At 37.7% G+C, this 19269-nt stretch overlaps 1 protein-coding gene across 7 annotated transcripts in view; it reads left to right on the forward strand.

Moving 5' to 3' along the window:
- The window catches only part of OLFM3 (olfactomedin 3), a 60328-nt gene extending 41277 nt beyond the window's left edge, over positions 1-19051 (forward strand). For 3 of the 7 annotated variants that reach the window (XM_074151432.1, XM_074151429.1, XM_074151426.1), the window contains 5 exons: positions 1572-1718; positions 3705-3860; positions 7775-7994; positions 14867-14973; positions 16649-19045. In XM_074151432.1, coding sequence (XP_074007533.1) covers positions 3714-3860; positions 7775-7994; positions 14867-14973; positions 16649-17326 — 1152 coding nt within the window. In that variant the 5' untranslated portion in view covers positions 1572-1718; positions 3705-3713 and the 3' untranslated portion in view covers positions 17327-19045. Of the gene's footprint in view, positions 1-1571; positions 1719-3704; positions 3861-7774; positions 7995-14866; positions 14974-16648 lie in introns of all 7 variants that reach the window. The other 4 variants (XM_074151431.1, XM_074151427.1, XM_074151428.1 and 1 more) reach the window with 4 other exon arrangements.
- Positions 19052-19269: the final 218 nt, after the last annotated feature.

Raw genomic sequence — 19269 nt, forward strand, 5'->3', positions numbered from 1 at the left:
TCAAAACCAATTTAAATTGTCCCTGCAGGGGTAATCTTCTTTAGTTTTTATTATTCTCCATGTATTAAGCTAGGTTCCCTTTGCCCTAAAAATGAAGGCAAAGAGAACACCATAGAGGCAGTATAATTTAGCACTGAACTCTGGATATGCCTTTTTTAGCAAACCCCAAAGCAAATTCAGCTGTCTTCTTTTTACAATCATCTACATTACGACACTTTGTTTTTCCTTGCAAAACAAGGGAACAATACAACTTCGATTTTTCAATTAACTCCCCAACAGAAGAGGTCACTGCTATCTTCAATGACTTCTTCAGAAGAGTCATCATTGTGAAAAGTCTGTGCTCTTTTCTAACCTCAGTCTACAGATATTGCACCTCTTCTGAGGTGAGGAACTCTGCCACTTATGCTGCACTAAGCCACCAGTAAAGCATCAATAACAAAGCTCTCCAGTTTAAATAATCAGTCTCTGTGCTGACATTGAGCACAGTTTTATACTATAACTAGTAATTGATTCCAACTGTGTCCAGAGCAAAATTACTTCAGTGGCATCTATTAGCATCTGTACTATGAAATCCAGTAGTCAATACTATATTACCAGAAAAGAATAATGCATAATACCAACTTTAAATTACAGATTAAAAAGAATTCTTGTGTCCATTAGTTTTAATTCCATCACCTGAATTTTTTCAATCACCTAATTATATTGCTGTCTCTTATTCTTATATTGAGTATTTCTGTACATCCCACTAAATAGACAGATACCAACTCTCACAAAATATCACACAAAGTTTAAATGCAGTGCAGCGTTAGCCTGCTCTGCAAGCAAATGTGATTTGTTTGCTTTTCTTTTTTTTGGTGGTGGTTGCTGTAAAAATAGGACAGGTTAGGAATTTCCAGAATTATTCTGGTCCAGTGAAGGATGCACAATATCTTAACCGCACTGGGCCATGCTTGCCATGACCCCCATTCACCTAAACTAACTAGACACTTTCCGTCACTAGCCTGCAGCGAGCCTCTCCTCCCTTTGGTGTGTGTGCAGTGGAACTCAATAGAGACCAGTTTTTCTCTGTGCTGTGTCTTTAAGAGCAAACCTGCTAACCCACATCTCCAACCGCTTCTGAGGCAATTCCCAATGCGTGAGTCACATACACTGTGCTCTCTCTTTGGGGTTTTATATTTGTTCTTTTCTGCCTTTGTTGTTTCCATTAGTCTAAAGTAAAAGTCATTCAGGCTGAAAGGACATGTTTGTTCTCTGCTGATGAAAAAACGTAACATCTCTTTGCAAAGAATTAAATCAACTAGTTTGTGCTGACTCACAAGCAGAAAACTGTTCTCATCCACCCTGGAAACAATGTGTGCTGGACGCTTCTAGAGAATTATTATAAAGGTGTAAGATATGACAAAACTGCATGAAACCACCAAGCTAATTAATTAAGAGAGTAATAAATGTTGACCAGGAGGAACCTCATTGCAAACATATACTGCAAAAATAAATATGTTGGAGGTAGTGGTTTTTCAAACAACAAAGAAAGCAGTTCGGTTCCCTTTATTTTTATTATTTTGTTGTTACAGACACAGATTAGCCCCAAGGAAGGGTGGCAAGTTTATAGTTCAGCCCAGGATCCTGATGGCCGTTGCATTTGCACTGTTGTTGCACCTGAACAAAACCTATGTTCAAGAGATGCCAAAAGCCGGCAACTCAGGCAACTGCTAGAGAAGGTAAGTCTTCCCAGCAAATTCCTCCTTTTGATCACTAAACTTCCCACGGAAATCCACTGCTTTCCCTCTAAGTTTAATAGATAATGAAGTACTGAAGAGTTATCTAATAAAAATATTTCTTCAGGGTAAATCCCCTACCTGTGTTCTCACCGCTGATCATTATTTGTCTATTTTCCTTATATCACACCTTTCCCAACCCCAGCTACTTACCTAGCAAACTGAAGTTGCATCTTCTCTCTTGTTCACTCCTCCCAAAATTCTTCCCTACACACTGACAGGACTGATTTTTCTGTGTAAAAACAGTTACAAATCCCACCTCAAACCAGCTAGATGCTGTTGAGATTTATACTACAGCTTCTCCTTCAATCATATGAGACTCTTGAAGGTCATCCCTTGTCTCTTATCAACAAATAATGAGATATAGACATGACAGCATCTGCAAAGCAGACTGTACAGAAGAGAAACAGTTCTATTTTTTATTCATTTGTTCTTTCATCAAATAATGCTATTTATTCATTCTCTGGTGGTGCAAATTTTCCTCAAACAACCTAATTGTTATTTCCAGTATTATCCAATATTGCATATATAGAAAAATCAGTGAAATGTTATTTTGCACCAACAACGAAAAAAAAATGCTGCAACTGTGAAAACACAAACTATTTTTCTGCATTCCCTGTACAAGTAACCAAGGCTGTAGTTATTGCATCACAGCTGGTGATACAGAACCTGAGGCCTGAGTGCTTGAACAGCAGCGGAAAGCAGCATAAAATGTAGACTTAAAAATGCAATTTTTAGCATAAATTTTCAGTATTTTTCTAGCTATAGAAAAATCACTCTGGTGCTAATATAGTGCCAGATTTTCCCCCTGTAAACCTCCATAAACTTCAGCGGGGACTTAGTTTCAGGTTGTGACAGAGCCCATAGCGTGAGATGCAAAGAGAGGACACTGGTGAACCAGCACACAGAGGAGGAGCTATCTCCCCTCATGCTATCTATTTACTTAACAGAGGAAGAGTTCAGCCCCCAGAGTCTTTGCTCTGGCATATTTCCCAAACACTAAAATATTAATGTTTAAAAAAAAAAATCTTACCTCTTTTGCAGTGGGGGCTGGAGGGATGTTAAGATGTCAACATAGTTTTGGGACTGCCATGGAAAAAAACCTAAATCATCAGTCTCTGAAAGCTATTTTATTATGATTAGAACTGTGGTAATTATGGATATGTAATGTCATATTATGACTTCACTAAGTCCATGCACAGTCATGTAATTAGACCCTCTATGTGAATGCATGTTCTGCCAAATGGAACCACTCAAAGTTCTTCCAAGATATGAAGGACTTTATTTGCCTGCTTTCAACAATTAGAAAACAAAGAAAATGGAAATATTACTTTTTTTCATTAAAAATATTTTTTAAGAACTGCTAATGGCAACTGTGCAATAACTAATGTATACTCTTTTTAAGAGTATTTTAAGAGTATTTCCTGAATCCACACATTCTGTAGGTCACAATATATTAGTTTCAAACATGAATATCAGTTCAAACATTGCATATTCTTGCAAACAGCAGGAATACTGCCAGGTTTGTCTTTTACTTCTACAAGGAAGGTAGAACTTTTTCTTTTTCTTTTTTTTTTTCACTTTAGCCAAAACCTCAATATGGTGCCTAATACGTTTACAGTAGGCTCCACTGCCTAATAGCCTTTTTTGAGCCCATTGATAACGGTGCTGGAAGGATCTCTACCTCAAAGAGGCTAGTCCAAATCATTTATGGCTTCAAGGTTTTGCTCCCGATAGTCCTCTCTTAGGCTTGTTCCCCAATCTTTGTACTGTCCTGCAGTTATGGAATTTAAAACTATACTGTGGTATAAATGACTCGCAACTAAAGCATTGACATAAGCATATTTAATTGCCTGACATTTAACTACCTAACCAGGAAAAAAAGTAAAGCAACAAAAAGTGCATTTAGAGAGTGTTCTTCTTTAACAGGTTCAGAATATGTCCCAATCTATTGAAGTTTTAAATCTACGGACTCAGAGGGATTTCCAGTATGTTTTAAAAATGGAAACACAAATGAAAGGGCTGAAGGCCAAGTTTCGGCAAATTGAAGATGATCGGAAGACATTAATGACAAAGCATTTTCAAGTAGGTTTTATTTTAACAATAACTTTGAAAGCCTGCTGGAAGCAATGTACTAAGCAGCAATGCATGGACTGCTAAGATCTCAGCTTGAAATGCTCATACAAGAGCAACATTAAAAAGAAAAGCATAATAAATCTTCCTTTATGGTGATAATCTTTTGGTCTGTTCAATTTAATTGTAATAGGGAGTAACTATTAATTATGAAGTCATTAGAGAAATGTCACTATAAACAGATTCCGTTTTTTTCTGTATCAATGTGCATGTTATACTGAGACATTTATATTCATTCAAGCTCCAGTGATAAATGGGGAGATCCAATGGAATTAATAGCAAACAACTAGAGAGTTCTGCACTTCTGCTGTTCCCTGACATTTACTGCAGTTGAAGGGAAGAAAGCCTATAATAAATCAGGTTATTGTAATTTTTATCCAGTACAATTAAGACCTAATTTCATGTCTGAAGGTTTGCTATTTTGAATTTGGGATGGGGAGGAGGGCAATCATTCCCAATCACATTTGTGTGATTAAAAAAAGACTTCCAAGGAATTTTAATGACAACAAAAACTACAAGCCAATCTTTTTGTAAGGACAGTTGCAGAGATCACAAAATAGCATTGTGTATTCTGAAAAAGCTATCTGAAGTACTCTTAAGGAAAAAAAATTACAAGAGCATATTTAAGTTCTTTAAATATCAAGTCTGATAAATTGATATTTCAAGACAGCAAAATAGGATCTAGAAAATACCTTCTGAGGATTACATTATGTTAACCAAATATATATTTTTTAAGTGTTTGTGAGAATTCACATAAAATGGACTTAATCTTCTAATTAGTACTAAAGTTAGACATCTAAACAATTACATAGCTAAGAAGTCTAATTTATTTTTCAGAGACACTGAATATCCAATGAGTCTTAATAATATCAGTAATTAAGTACGCAAATGATCTGACTACCAAACTTTATTCTTTATGTCATCATTCTTAGTTTAAATTAGAATTTGAGAACACACTTCCAGTTATTTTCAGGTAGTAAGAAACTTCACCTTTTTTCCCTTCATCACTCATTGCTACAATAACAACACATTTGTATAATGCCATTAAATATTCTGTATTCTCATTATAGTTTTCCTTGGGAACAAAATATCAAAATTTGAATGTCTGATACACAATGTCAAAGGTAGCAGATTTCTGCAGTATTCTAACCTTTTAAATATTCAATATTTGTATTGGCCAGTCATTTAACTTCCGTTTGACAGTTTGCCAGGAGTATAAAACAGAATTCCAGCAAATCAAATTATAGAGTAATTTAAAAGGTCAACATAATACAATATGCTGCTGGCTTTCTGAAATTTGATCTACTAAAACTCCAGTGCTTTATCTTTCCTGAGACAAAGAAACTCATTGTGGATATAGCATAACCCCTCAGATCAGCAGTCATAAAGCGCCAGAATATGCTATCACCTATCTGTGTTGCAATACAAATTAGTTCTTGTACCACTCATCAGAGCAACAAGCTTGTAGTGTCAGCAGAAACCAATAAAATTATTTTCATTTTTCATAAAAATACCATACCCATCTTTATATCATTTACTAAAGTGAGATATTCTAATGCTGTGGTTCCATGTTGATGAGAATCAGAGAGTACAGATTTGATCCAGATCACACTTGAGCACGTGGTCATACTTCAGTCAATCAGCCTTTATGCCAGGCAGGAGATACCCGATTGCCACAAAAAGTTACAGCAGTTTGCTCAAATGACATCTGATCTGGCATAAATCCTATCAGGAACAAGTTACCTTCACTAATTCACTTTAAAGACATTTTATCTTCCTGAGTTTTTACAAGCCTTGCATTTTCTTCCATCGTGGTTTACCCATGAATTTCAGCGTTCATCGCCCCACAGAACCAAAGCCGAAGTTTATAATTTCAAAATGAAGTAACAAAACCTTTGGCTTCTGGAGCTCTACTTTCAGTGTCACAAAGCCTACTCTCCTTGTCATCAAGGAAAAAATAACGATTCATTTTAACAGGCATAAAGTAGGCTCAAGTTAAGTTTTTAATAGAAACAGTCAAATAATAGTTTTAACTGTAGGCAAAAAGACTCTCCACTTCTTTTTTCCATTTCAGTAATTCTGATACTATAATGTAATTGGAAGACCCCTTGGAAATAGAACCAATGGAACTCCTAATACTCTCAAATCCATTTATAGTGGTATATCTATCTGCTTATAATTTAAAATGCAGTTTTCTAGCTATTAAAGATGACCTCTGTGCAAAATATACCTCCTAGCAACACATATAAGTCTTTATTTTGAGTAAATAATAATTCCTATATGAAAGCAATTGTTAAAACAATATGGATATATTAGCCAAGTGATGAAGAATACTGCAGAACTCTCAAGCTGTCTTAGAACATGTTTGAGGCAAAAATTCAAAGGTAGATCTTCAAGCGGATCAAATGCTGATCCTGCCTATCAGCCTCTTTCACATCTCGTTAGCAAAAATGCATTTGGCATCATCATGTTATTTATTTTGGAAATATCCTACCCTGTTTATTGCATCCTTTAATGCAAGTGATGTAACAAACTGTACATTCGTGTCTTCGCACAGCTCTGACTACACTAACCTCTAACCACATTTGCTTCCACATCTCTTTCTTGTGCTTGGGCTTCCATTTAGTTCTCTTCTGCTTTCCCTTTTAACCTGCTGACTACTCCAGCTATTCTTCAGGACTTGATTTTTTTAATCCTTTCAATAGCCTCTCCCTGTGTGTCCTCATCTGTTCCCAATGTCTATTGCCACCTAATGCTAGTATCCAACAAATCTTTATTTCCATCCTTTGCCTTGTTTTGTCCAGGCTTGCATCTCCTCATGTCTCTTGGGCGTTTGCTCATGGAAGTCCTGCTGTTTCCTCAAATTATATAGAGAGATGCAAATCTCTATATACAGGTGATACATAAGGGACAAACCTTGTCTGCTTTTCAATAAAGCAAAACCTTTTGACTGCAAGGATTCTTTGAGGTTTTCTACAGATAATAACTAAACAAAAAACAACCTCAAACAATTAGTTTATATTTAACAAAGCCCCTATGATTAGTGAATTTAAAAGAATAATTAAGAAATGAAAGATGAGCAGCCACTATAGGTTACGAACTGAGACGAATTCTGAAAGTATGAGACTCGGTAGAAGTCCGAGAAAGGGGAAATCCAAGATTCCAAAGTGGAGCCTTATTTTGTTTAATCAGTGTTTAAGAACAGGATTGCCAATGCAGTAACAACTGCACATGGCAAATAAAACAATTTGTGATAGTCCAGAAGAGAGATCAACTGAGGAATTTCAAAGGCACCTAGTGATGTAGCAGGATGACAAATAGAAAGCACAGTTAAGAACCATGGATTTTTTACTTCGGAAGAAAGAGGTATACATCACTGTGGCCAGAACAGAGCTAAACAGTCTTCAACAGCCATTGAGGAAAAAAAATGAATTCAGTATTTCTAAGGAGTGAAATAGAAATTAAGAGCTCACCAACTATAACAGCACTGTAAAACAGGTATCAACTCCTTGAACGTCACTTTGTGTTCAGGCCTAATCAACTTCTCTTAAGAAAGACACACCCAGGAGGGGTTTATACCCTCTGGATGGAAAGTCAGACCTTCAACAGGTTTGGTTCAGATCACTTGAAGGTAATTGTGTACTTTCAGTAGAAAAACTATTCTCTCATGCATTTTATCTACTGCTTACTACCATGAAGTCTGAGGTTTCTAAGACTTTCACAATACACAAATAATACATCTGTAACTAAAGTCAATAGTAATTTTCAAGTCATTTTAATAATCAGGCATAAATATTACATTAAGGGGAATTAGGGGATTGAACTCCTTTAAATTGCTCTAATGCACATCTGATTGCCTTTAACAGGAGTTGAAAGAAAAGATGGATGAGCTCCTGCCACTGATCCCAGTTCTGGAACAATACAAAACTGATGCCAAATTAATCACCCAGTTCAAGGAGGAAATTAGGAATCTGTCTACTGTCCTCACTGGGATTCAGGAAGAAATTGGTGCTTATGACTATGAGGAACTACACCAGCGTGTACTCAGTTTAGAAACCAGGCTTCGAGACTGCATGAAAAAGCTCAGTAAGTTAACAATTTCATGGCAAATTTGGTCCCTTGGCTATGTATTTTTAGTTGCCTCTGTATAGAAAGATGAAGTTTTCTTTTTTTCTTGTTTGATGAGAGATTATATCCTGACTGTGCTACCCTAATAAAAGTCAAGAGTAACTCAGCCTAAGGTCAGTCATATCATTCTAAGTTTGCACCAGTGTATCTTATACAATGATCTGCCCTACTGTATGCAGAAGGAAATAAGATGGAAGATTACAACAGATAGCAACTTTAAAATCTAAGAAATTTACACCTGGTTGAAGAGCTACAAATATGCTTTCAAAAAAGTTCAGACAGGCATTGCTACTTGGGTCACCTTTGGGATGTCAGTGTGAAAAAAGATTTAGTGGGAAGTAGACTGGAATCAGTTTTGAGATGTCCACAGCATAACCCTGTGCTATGACACCTATGACTCCAACTGTACTGTCTTTAGACCTGTAATATGAGCGTTAAGAGAGATGTGCCATTCTCCAATTTGCAATACAACATAATTAATCATTACATGTAGTTTAAGGGAAAAAAGCATGATTTTTGCAGGAAGCACAGCAACAATCTGTTGTGAGCACTGCGCTAGATTTACATCAGGCAGCCTCCACCTTGGTTGCTCACATGCTGGCTTTAGTTAGAAAAAGTCAAATGCTGAGCATCTCTGACAATCAGTACTAGCTCAGTATCAGTTACCAAAACTAACAGCCTGAGGTATCATTATCAACTGTCAGCCTTAAAAGGGGATCCCCAAAGGGGGATAATTAGTACCTACCTGCTTTACAACCACAATGGAGTCTCCCTCTCCCCAACCTATCTATGCGTTCTGAGACTCCTGAATGGATCACTATTGCAATCTGGATTGCTACAGCCAACAATCTAGACCCTCTATGAGAAATAAACACTTTGTAAGTTAATACTGAACATGAATAAACTAGAAATTCCAAGATTCAGTCCTGTGATGGGTATCTCATTTATCAACTGTGGGAGGTTTACTTTTAAATGCTACACACGACACAAAATATGTTATTAACTTCATAAGCAGCGCCACTTTATTTTTGTGAGGCAATGGAATGAGAAAATATCTAGGTTAGGCTAGCCTCTTAAATTATTTATTTTCAATCTCTTTATTTTACACTAGAAATGACACAGTGACGATGGGCTAAAATACATGAAAGACTTCTTCAAACAGAAATTTCTTATGATCCTATTTTCCCCTCAACACACACACATAATAGCACATTACTGCATTCAGAGGAGGTAGTCAGGAGAAAATGCCTGCACTGCAATACCGCAGTGAGCAAGAAAAACCATATAAATAGACAGTATTTTCTGATAGTGAGTGTTCCAGCAAGTTTATTAGACACCAAAAGGTAATCAACTTATCTTTAGTGAGTAACTTGTGGTTTTTTGCTTTTACAGCATATTCTTGTAACACTCATTAGTGAAGTGACTACAACCTAAGATACATTTTATACATCAAAATGACTAGGTGTATTCAAAGGGGTTATTTCCCTATTTTTCATCCACATTTCCCCTCCTATCTATGCTGAATTCCTGCAACACATTCTATCTCGATGTACTAATGTAAAAAACACTATTAAATTTATGTATATTAACAATAGAGAGAAAATTTTTGTATGAAATAGATTATTAAGGACATTCGTTATTAAAGGGGTTTGGCCTTCTTAAGCTCTGATACAGATTTATTCATCTTTCTTGGCATTATTCCCTGGTCTTAGATACTTAAATGACTTTTATACTCGGCTGCTAATGGACTGGGTGTATTTCTGGCCTATCTCTGTGTGCCTTTTAAAGTAGAAACAGCTTCAGTTAGGCTTACTGTGAGTAACTCCTAAAAGCTGGTACTGTGTGGTCAGATCAGTAAGCATGAAAGAAAAACAGCTTTCATGCCTACACCTTCTCCCCAGCCACATTCACCACACTGGAGAAGATCCAGCTGTGCCAGTCCATGCCAGTCTGATGGCCAGAAGTCTATGGCAGCAGAAGGCAGACTGGCCCCAGCATGCCACAGGATCTGTCTTAAATCTTCACAGATTTTTTTGCATTTCACAATATAATTATCTAACCAGCGTGTGTAATAGCTATTTTCCATTATTCTCCCTCGCAGGTGTTTTTCAGCAATATAATGCATTATTTATATTGTCCTGGCCACTTAAGAGGGATCTTCCATCTGCACTGGCAACACTTTCAACACTCATTAACATATAGTAAGCAGTTGTCTTATTTTCACTGAGGTTTAATGATTACCACAGCAGTTACGATGACTGAAAGTTGCTCCTTGTCTTTGGAATAAGAGAAAATTCAGGTCAAAGCTGCTGAGAAATTTGTCCATGAAAATTAAAAGGGTGCGTGCAATTGAACACATAGGAATAGAGTGCATATGACTGCACACACCACAAATTGACTTATGCACATATGGGTCCTTTGCTGGCAATCATGTAAGGCATGTGCATTTATAAGAGAATGCAGGTTCCACGGAATGCTTGGGACCCTACTATTGTCATAATGCGTTTATGAAATTGGAAAAAATTTATATGGGTAGCATTCATAGAAGCCAATACTCTGCCAAATGTTGCTTGTGAAATATGAAGAAATAATTAGAGTAGATACACATCGGATTCATTTGTAGCTACATCTGATTATAATGTAGAATCTAAACAATATTTTACAGTAACATTTTTTGTCAGAAATTCAAAAGTAGAATATTCTATGTATCCAAAGAAATGCTGTTACAACAGTGGCAGAAGAGGTATTAGTGCAAGAATGAGATTACTTTATTGATTGCAGTGGTACTTGTACTTCCAAAGCATCGTTCCCTTTGGGATTTGAAGAACTTTACAAACGGCATTTAGTACAAAACTGTGCAATAGAGAAATATATTATTATCCCCATTTTTTGGATGAAGGAACAAGCAGCCCAGGAGGATAAATGACTTTCCCAAAGATTACACGGCAAGTCATTGCACACATGCAGAAGAATCCAGAGGCTTCCTCTCAGCAAGCTCTGATAACTAGACTATAGTGCTTTCTGGATTTGTATTATGCAGGACAACAGACATACACCCATTAAGAATGAACTAATTCTTCATTCCCTCGCATTACAATGTTATGACAAATTTGACCATAAGCAGAAAAGTGCAAGTAGTAAAACACTTGGAAGTCATTTGTGCAACCACTGAAAAAAATACTCACTTCACTTTCCCCTATTTATTACCTACAATACATAACGATGTTTATAAACACTTCAAGAGAATGTTCTGATTTTATTTCCCTTGCAAACCTTTCTATAAATCATACACTCACTTGGTATATATAGCAGCTACCAATATTCATTTGCGTCACAGAGACTGGGACTATCAACTACTTATTCCTAGCTATCTTCAAAGCAGCTCCTGTTCAACTGATCTATCAAAAGCTTCTCCTGCTTTTTGCTCACTTTGGAGCAGCTTTCCAGATGTGTTCTGCCCCAGAGACTTTCCCATCCTACAGGTGTAGCTCAACTTCTTCCTTAATATAAATAAATACAGGAAGCCACAAACAGACTTACTGGAGTCCACAGTACAAAACTGTTACAAGAGATGAATCAAGCCTAAACACCCAGATTGTGTGATATAATGTTCCTTGTACAATTTAGGATGGATAAACACTCAGAGGCTTGATTTTCTAATTACTACAATCAGTTATGGTTGGGATTTTCTAACGTAGGCAGCTGCTTCTTTCAAAGTCAAGGGAAAAAGACTGAGTGCTTCTAAAAACCCCAGGGTGCTTCACTGGGTTAGCACTTCTGTGTAACCCCATCTGAACATCTTACTGGTGGAAAACATGCCTAGAACTTCCTGACATTTGTTAGTATGGAGATGTATTTGATCTACCTTCTCACTAGCATCTGGTCCTTCTCCTGTCAGGGAATTAAAGAGCAGAGGTTTGCTATGAACCAAAACTTTTCAACCAGTTAAAAAAAAGCTTTCCTGCCATCACAAGAGTTATTTCCACATTCTCATATGTTCCATTTTGCCTGGTTAAAAAAAAAAAAAAAAAGAAGAGCGGGCAAAAAAGGGGTTTTAGAATCATGGGATAGTTTGGGTTGGAAGGGACCTTTAAAGGTCATCTAGTCCAACGCCCCTGCAATGAGCAGGGACATCTTCAACCAGATAGGTTGCTCAGAGCCCTGTCCAACCTGACCTTGAATGTTTCCAGGAATGGGGCATTTACCACCTCTCTGGGCAACCTGTGCCAATGTTTCACCACCCTCACTGTAAAAAATGTCTTCCTTATATCTAGTCACATTGAACAGTATCTCAATACATTTTGAAAGATCGTTCCCTAAAAGCATCTGGCTCCCGTCACAGGAGAAAGTGGCACCATTCATATAGTTTAACACAAATCAAGACTGAAGAGGTTTATGAATTATTAACAACGTCATTAACTGGCAATCAGTGAACTATACATTCAGGATCAACGTAAGTAATACAACAGACAAACCACAGTACTAGACACTTAAGAAATATTAATAAACCTACAAATTTCTGACACCCTTCTCTAGCTGGAATCAAGGAGCTCCGGTCACACATGGTGCACCACACGCACAAACACCCATGGAGTTATGTGTGCACCCCCCACACACAACAGCCAGCATGGGCTACAAGCACACCCCCTATTTTTACACCTCTCCTGTGGGAGATGTGGGGCCTCAAGCTTGATGTGTGCCCCTGCTGCTCCCCACAACCCACTAACACACACGGTGGTGAGAAAGCCTGTGAGTAAACACGCTCCTGCCCTGGCTGCAGGACCCAGCTCGCTGCCCCCGTGCTCTGACTCCGCTTGGCGAGCGCTGGCTGCTCCCGGTACCTGGTGGGGTGCCTGCCCTGTCTGGCCTCACCAAAAGTCATCATGCCAGCAGACGTTTTTGCAAATTCAGCTCACACTGTCCACGCTCCTGTGCCCACCCTAACACAGGGTGTTACCCAGGCTGTGTGCCAAAGGTGGGCTCTGTGACCACCCCCACTTCTCCACCATGGGCTCTTCTTTAAGTTTTGTCTGTTCAGAAGCAAAATTTCACAGTTCATTTAGCTTCCTGGATGTCTTTTTTTAATAGAAGAAAGAGCGTTTCAGAATTCCAAATTCTTTGTTTATGTTTTCCTACTAATTTCAATTCTGTGTTTTAAAGGCACCAATTAGTATACCCTTTAACTCATATATGCATTGTATTTTAATTATCTTAAAAACTACAAAATCAGGAGTAATTAATTTTTTCCTGATTTCTTTCTACTCATTATTTTTCTGATTTTATTCCAAATTAAATATTACAAATTCCAAATTAAACCCCTCTGAAGGTTTGCGTTTACCTCGTATCCATTTCTGAGACTATTTACTAACATACCACCAAAAATTAACAGCCGTCACCTAGATAGGATATAGTCCCTCTACTTTCCAAGCTAGTAGGAGTTCATTGCTGTAGAAAAACAGCACTCAGCACACAATACTAGCAGCCTATCTACAAAGAAAATCCAGAATAAAAAATTATGTACTATGATAACCAACTGTAGAAAACCCATAAGATTCTTTAAAATGGGAAATTTCAAAATATCTTCAAAAGATAGTAAGATACACAGGTTGAGATATGTAAATAATAATGCCTTTGAATTGGCCCAGAAAATAGAAACAGCCTACCCTGCTCATTGAGGTCTCAGCAGGTACTCAGTTATCTTCATTTCCATTACACCCCACTTCCCTGGCTGTGAAAAAAAATCCCTGTGAGCAGCTCCTGAGTTGTCACCACAGCATTAACCCCCTTCTAATAGACTGAAACAGGCTTGCACAACACATTCCTTGTCAGCTGCATAAAGTAGAAAATCCAGGCTTGATCTGACCTTCTCTTTTGAACTGAATAAATTCACTCTCAACACCAGATACAGTTTGTTTTCCACATTTCCTAGATAGATAGGGTTATACAATATAGCACAAACCATGTACCAGGGAGAAGCACTTATTTTTAAATTAAAAAAATAAATTAAAAATGTCACATCTTTTTACATTCTTATGAAACATCTTTTCTTCAAAGCGTGCTATTTCACCTAATCACCTTCACATCACTGTGTGATATTAAGCCTCTTGGTAAACATAATTCCACCAGGGGCTTGTTGCTAATAGGTATGTTATTAAAGTCCCCTAAAATATAGATTTTTGGGTTGTTAGGCAGGTCAGCATCCAAGATCGTATCGACTCTCATTATTTCCTCCTAGACAGTCTAATATGAGCCTAATGGATTGGAAGCCAACTGATATAGCCAAGGTTGCTAAATAATTCTCATATTTGGTTTCTTAACTTCAGACAGTACTAGAACAGTAACCACAGTGCAGTCAGACACAAGCATTTGTGTACAGCTATACGTTTCATGCAAAAGCTCATTTTTTTCCTGTCTGCCCTTAACCTCCTTGTTACCCTGGTCAATGGAAAACTGAAACATCCATCAATCCTAGCCTTGCATTGATCTTTCTGAAGGCAAAAGTGTTGAGGGTAGGGAGAGTATTCATTTCAGCTCAGAATATACTTTACTAGGTAGCATTTTTCTTTATGCCCAGGAAATGTAGCTGTGCTTTAAAATATATAAAAACAAAAATATACACAAATAGATTTTTATTTGTATATTTTTACATGTTTATAGTACTGCTTGATATGTAAAAGTTCATAGGGTGAAGATGACAATCCATCTTTGACATAAGCCTGAAACCCCTGGAGCCAACTATTTCGTTTAGAGCAATTGGTCTTGTGCTCTGACTGATGTCAAGGAAAGTTGTGTAATTATTCGCATTAATGCATTTGTTTTTCTAATTTCAGCATGTGGCAAATTGATGAAAATTACAGGCCCCATTACAGTCAAGATATCCGGAACCCGATTTGGAGCCTGGATGACAGATCCATTAGCATCAGAGAAAAATAACCGAGTATGTTAAGGCACTGAATATCTTTGTGTCCTTCTGGAGTTTTACTGGCTTTATTTTAGTCTTTTAAAAGAGAGTTTCCCCGTAGGAGGTTACACTCGCCAGCATGTTTCTTCTTCTTCCGTTATTTTCACTGTTAAACATCAGAGAAAAAGCAACAGTGTTTGTGCAAAAATATTCAATGACAAAAGTTAGCTATGCACCTTTGTGCCGTTTCCTTCAACTGTTTCAGGGATGACATACACCTATCTGAATCGGCTACACAATTTTTTTCTTCCTATCATATTTAATTGAGCTTGGGCCTTTAAGAACCCAAGCAATAGAACACAAACATCAACACTTTTATCCAAGAGCGTAACCCATAATGCAGCACAGTCAAAATTTGCAGGATTAGGCCCCATATCAGTTGTATTCAGACCATCTGCCACCTCAGATCTGAGTTCTGTTATTGTTTGCATCTGCAATAGGATCTCTAATTGGCCACAGCTTTGAGGAGATGCTCTCTCCGTCAAAGGGCTTTTGAAGTCAAAACACTAGGTTTCATTTGTATGAGACCCACAAGGTTAATTTTTTGAATACAGAAAAAAATAAAGGCAATAAAAAAGGCAACATACAAATGGCAACTAGTAACTAAAGATTTGTGTGCAGCTCTCCCCTGCCCACTGTGTCTGTGCAGGTTTATTACTGACCCCAGGAAACCCAATTACCTCTTGTCCTGAAGAAGCAGCTTCTGACACCCCAGAGCGCCAATGGCTGCTCCAGATGCATCCTCATGGGCCATCGCCTCCACCAGCAGCTCCCCACTGTGCTCCGCAGCCCGCGCCCCCCCCAGGCAGCCTGTACTTTCCCCCCACTGCCACCCTCTTAAAGCAACACAAAGACTACCCGTGTGCACGCAAATTAGAGAAAACAATAGCCCTCACAGCACCCTCAGCTACTAGGAAGACGGGGACCTGAACTGGCATTTATACAAATATTTTGTTAATGCTAGTTTTGAAATTGGCACAAAAAAAATCTCCAGAAATTATTCTGTTCTTTTGTTAGTCAAGATTTGATTTGTCCTCTGACAAACTAAAACGAGAAAAGGTAAAATGCATGAATGAAAAAATGGGGGAATGGAAATTGGCATGCAGAACATTAATAAAAGTATTGATTTTGGTTTTTGTTTAAGGGAAAAAAATTGTTCCTAAACTTTACTGGTTTCATTGCTATTTTATTTGGTTTCTTTACTAATAATACACTATTTTTCACCAATTAGAAGTTCAGCTGAAGAAAATTCAATCAAATTTATTCCTAGGTGTAAATCCAAGCTTAGCTTACATGCCATTTCCCACCTCTCTCTTTGATTATTAGTCTCTGGGAATATCTTTAGGCAAGCCTCATATAGTAGAGACCCAAACACTGAATAATCCAACATTAAATTTCTCTGAAAATGCACTGTAGTTAGTAACATTCTTCTTAACAGTTCATCTGTATAGGTAAGTTTTGATTCAGAAATTCAAGAATTCCTCATGATTTTGTAACAGGAATGTGGACAATATTGTACTTTGATAGCCTGCTGCATGCCTAAAGCCTTTTTTCCTTCTTTTTTGTGCAATGTATCCATCATGCCATATCATAATCATGTACCACAGATTGCGTTCTAGGTGTTTACTCCCAATCTTTGTTTTCTTTCCAGGTCTGGTACATGGATAGTTACACTAACAATAAAATTGTCCGTGAATATAAATCAATTGCAGACTTTGTCAGTGGGGCTGAATCAAGGACATACAACCTTCCATTCAAATGGGCAGGAACCAACCATGTTGTCTACAATGGCTCCCTCTATTTCAACAAGTATCAGAGCAACATCATCATCAAATACAGCTTTGACACTGGGCGGGTGCTTGCACAGCGTAGCCTTGAATATGCTGGCTTTCACAATGTCTACCCTTACACCTGGGGTGGCTTTTCTGATATTGACCTGATGGCAGATGAAATTGGGCTGTGGGCTGTGTATGCCACCAACCAGAATGCAGGCAACATTGTCATCAGCCAGCTAAACCAGGATACACTGGAGGTGCTGAAGAGCTGGAGCACAGGCTACCCAAAGAGAAGTGCTGGAGAATCCTTCATGATCTGTGGCACCTTGTACGTTACTAACTCTCACTTAACAGGAGCCAAGGTCTACTATTCTTACTCCACAAAAACCTCCACTTATGAGTATACAGACATTCCTTTCCATAATCAGTATTTTCATATATCCATGCTTGACTACAATGCAAGAGATAGAGCTCTCTATGCCTGGAATAACGGACATCAAGTCCTGTTTAACGTCACCCTTTTCCACGTCATTAAAACTGAAGATGACACATAATTTCCTTTCCCTTCCCTTTCCCTCACCTCCCTCCCTCAAAGCAGTGTCATTTGTGATGAACTCTAAAAGCATCCATCTTTCTCAGTTCCTTTTAATTTATATTTCTTTTTTCATTAAGGAAAAGCAACATTTTTCTACCATATAATGCATTTCTAATATGGCCGAGTCTGTCAAAAATGACCTGTTGGAAATAAAAGCATCTTAACTCATGATTCTACAAGGTCTGTCAAGACCTTGTCTTGAAAAGCACTAAAGAGGATTTAAGTGGCTAAAGACAGTTTTAAAAAGATTATGATCTGCCTTATTTTAGAGTCAGAGACTAATGGTGGCTTAAATGCATGAATGTCTTTTTTTACCTGATTTTTGTTTTTAATCTATTGCTCAACTTCAGGATATATTTTGGTAGTGTCAGACACATATTGCACATTGTATTTTTTTATTTATTCCAAGAGAAAGATTTAGGAATTTAATTTACTTGGACATGGAGTAACGTTCATTTTGCCATCACCCAATTTCAGATGTGGTGCTGTACAGTATGTTTTTAAAATCTCTTGCAAACATTTTATCAACAGTATGTATTTCTACCATTGTAACCACCATTGTGCAATTGTATCTCTTCACTTATGTGAAAGTAAACTAAGTACTATTTTTTATAAAATATGTTGAAGCTTAATTGCAGTTCTGGCTACAGGTCAATTTAAAGTGGTAAAAATCTGAGAAAAGATTGTTATTTCTAAGAAAGACCAACAGTTTCTCAGGTACATGATCCCTATTCTCAGCTTTGCTTGGTAGACACCGTCCTATTCACCATTGGTGGTTACTGGCAAATTTGCAACTTTGAAGCCTCATATCAGTCCCAGCTTTAGAATTGTTTTCCCTGCCCAAGTTCTATCTTATGCTACTGGCTTCTCTCTCTCTCAATGTCTTTTTCTCCTACTCTTTTTCCTTCCACCATTTTATTTCCCTTGTTTATGCTCACTCCCTGATCTGGGCTTTACAGGAGAGAATCTGCAAGCGGGCAGCTGCCCATGCCTGCAGCCCGAGTATGAGTGCATCCCGGATTTGTGCTGCTCTGGGGCAGTGAGGAGCAATGTTAGAGGACAAGTTGCTTTCCTTTATCTGCCTGTCTTCTTACTCACAACAGAAGAACATTTATCTGTTGACAAAGCTCTTCTCTGGGATGACAGTTGTATTTTCAGGGAGAAAAAACAAAGGGAAAGGTTCAAAGCCTAAACGATCAATGTGGCATCTGGTAGCCACCATATTGCTTGCCCTTGCTAGAAAACAGCCCCAACACTGAAGCCAACCTCTTGCAAAGAGGTTTGGGTTTTACTAGCAGTAGTATTGTTACTTAAGGTCAAAACTGATGCCTTTAAGAAACAAGTATTTCTGGAAGCTATGTGGTTTGCTACGCTATCTAATTAGAAATTTGGGGTGGGGGGAATATTTTATTGAGAAAAAAGAATGAGGTGCTATTTATCTATTTTAGTGTAAATTGAAAGAAATTAACATGAAGAACTAGCACAAGACTTTTTAAGCTGGGCTACCACATAATGCAAAAAGACAGGTATCTGAAAAATTGTGTGAAAGCTGCATTCCTTGCAAAATCTGAGATTCTCCTCTTTATACCCTTTGAAATTGGGCTCATAGAAAACCAAGAACATTTATGAAAATGTTCCTATGTAAGAACAAGAAAAATAATAAAATGCACTGACATTTTGCCAGATCTATTTTGAAGACATTTGATTTGCTAATTCTTCCAACATACCAGTTGAGACCACCTTAAGTCTCATGAATGTTCTCATTTTCATTTCATAAGGCTGCTTTAGAATACGAGCCCACGTGAAGCTGAACAACAAATTGCCTCATTCTTCATATTGGTTGAAAAACAGAAGACTATCAATTAGGTTTCAAGAACTGATGGGGTGGAGGGGGAACCAACA

Source organism: Numenius arquata, chromosome 8 (assembly GCF_964106895.1).
Source record: "Numenius arquata chromosome 8, bNumArq3.hap1.1, whole genome shotgun sequence".
Lineage (NCBI taxonomy): Eukaryota > Metazoa > Chordata > Aves > Charadriiformes > Scolopacidae > Numenius > Numenius arquata.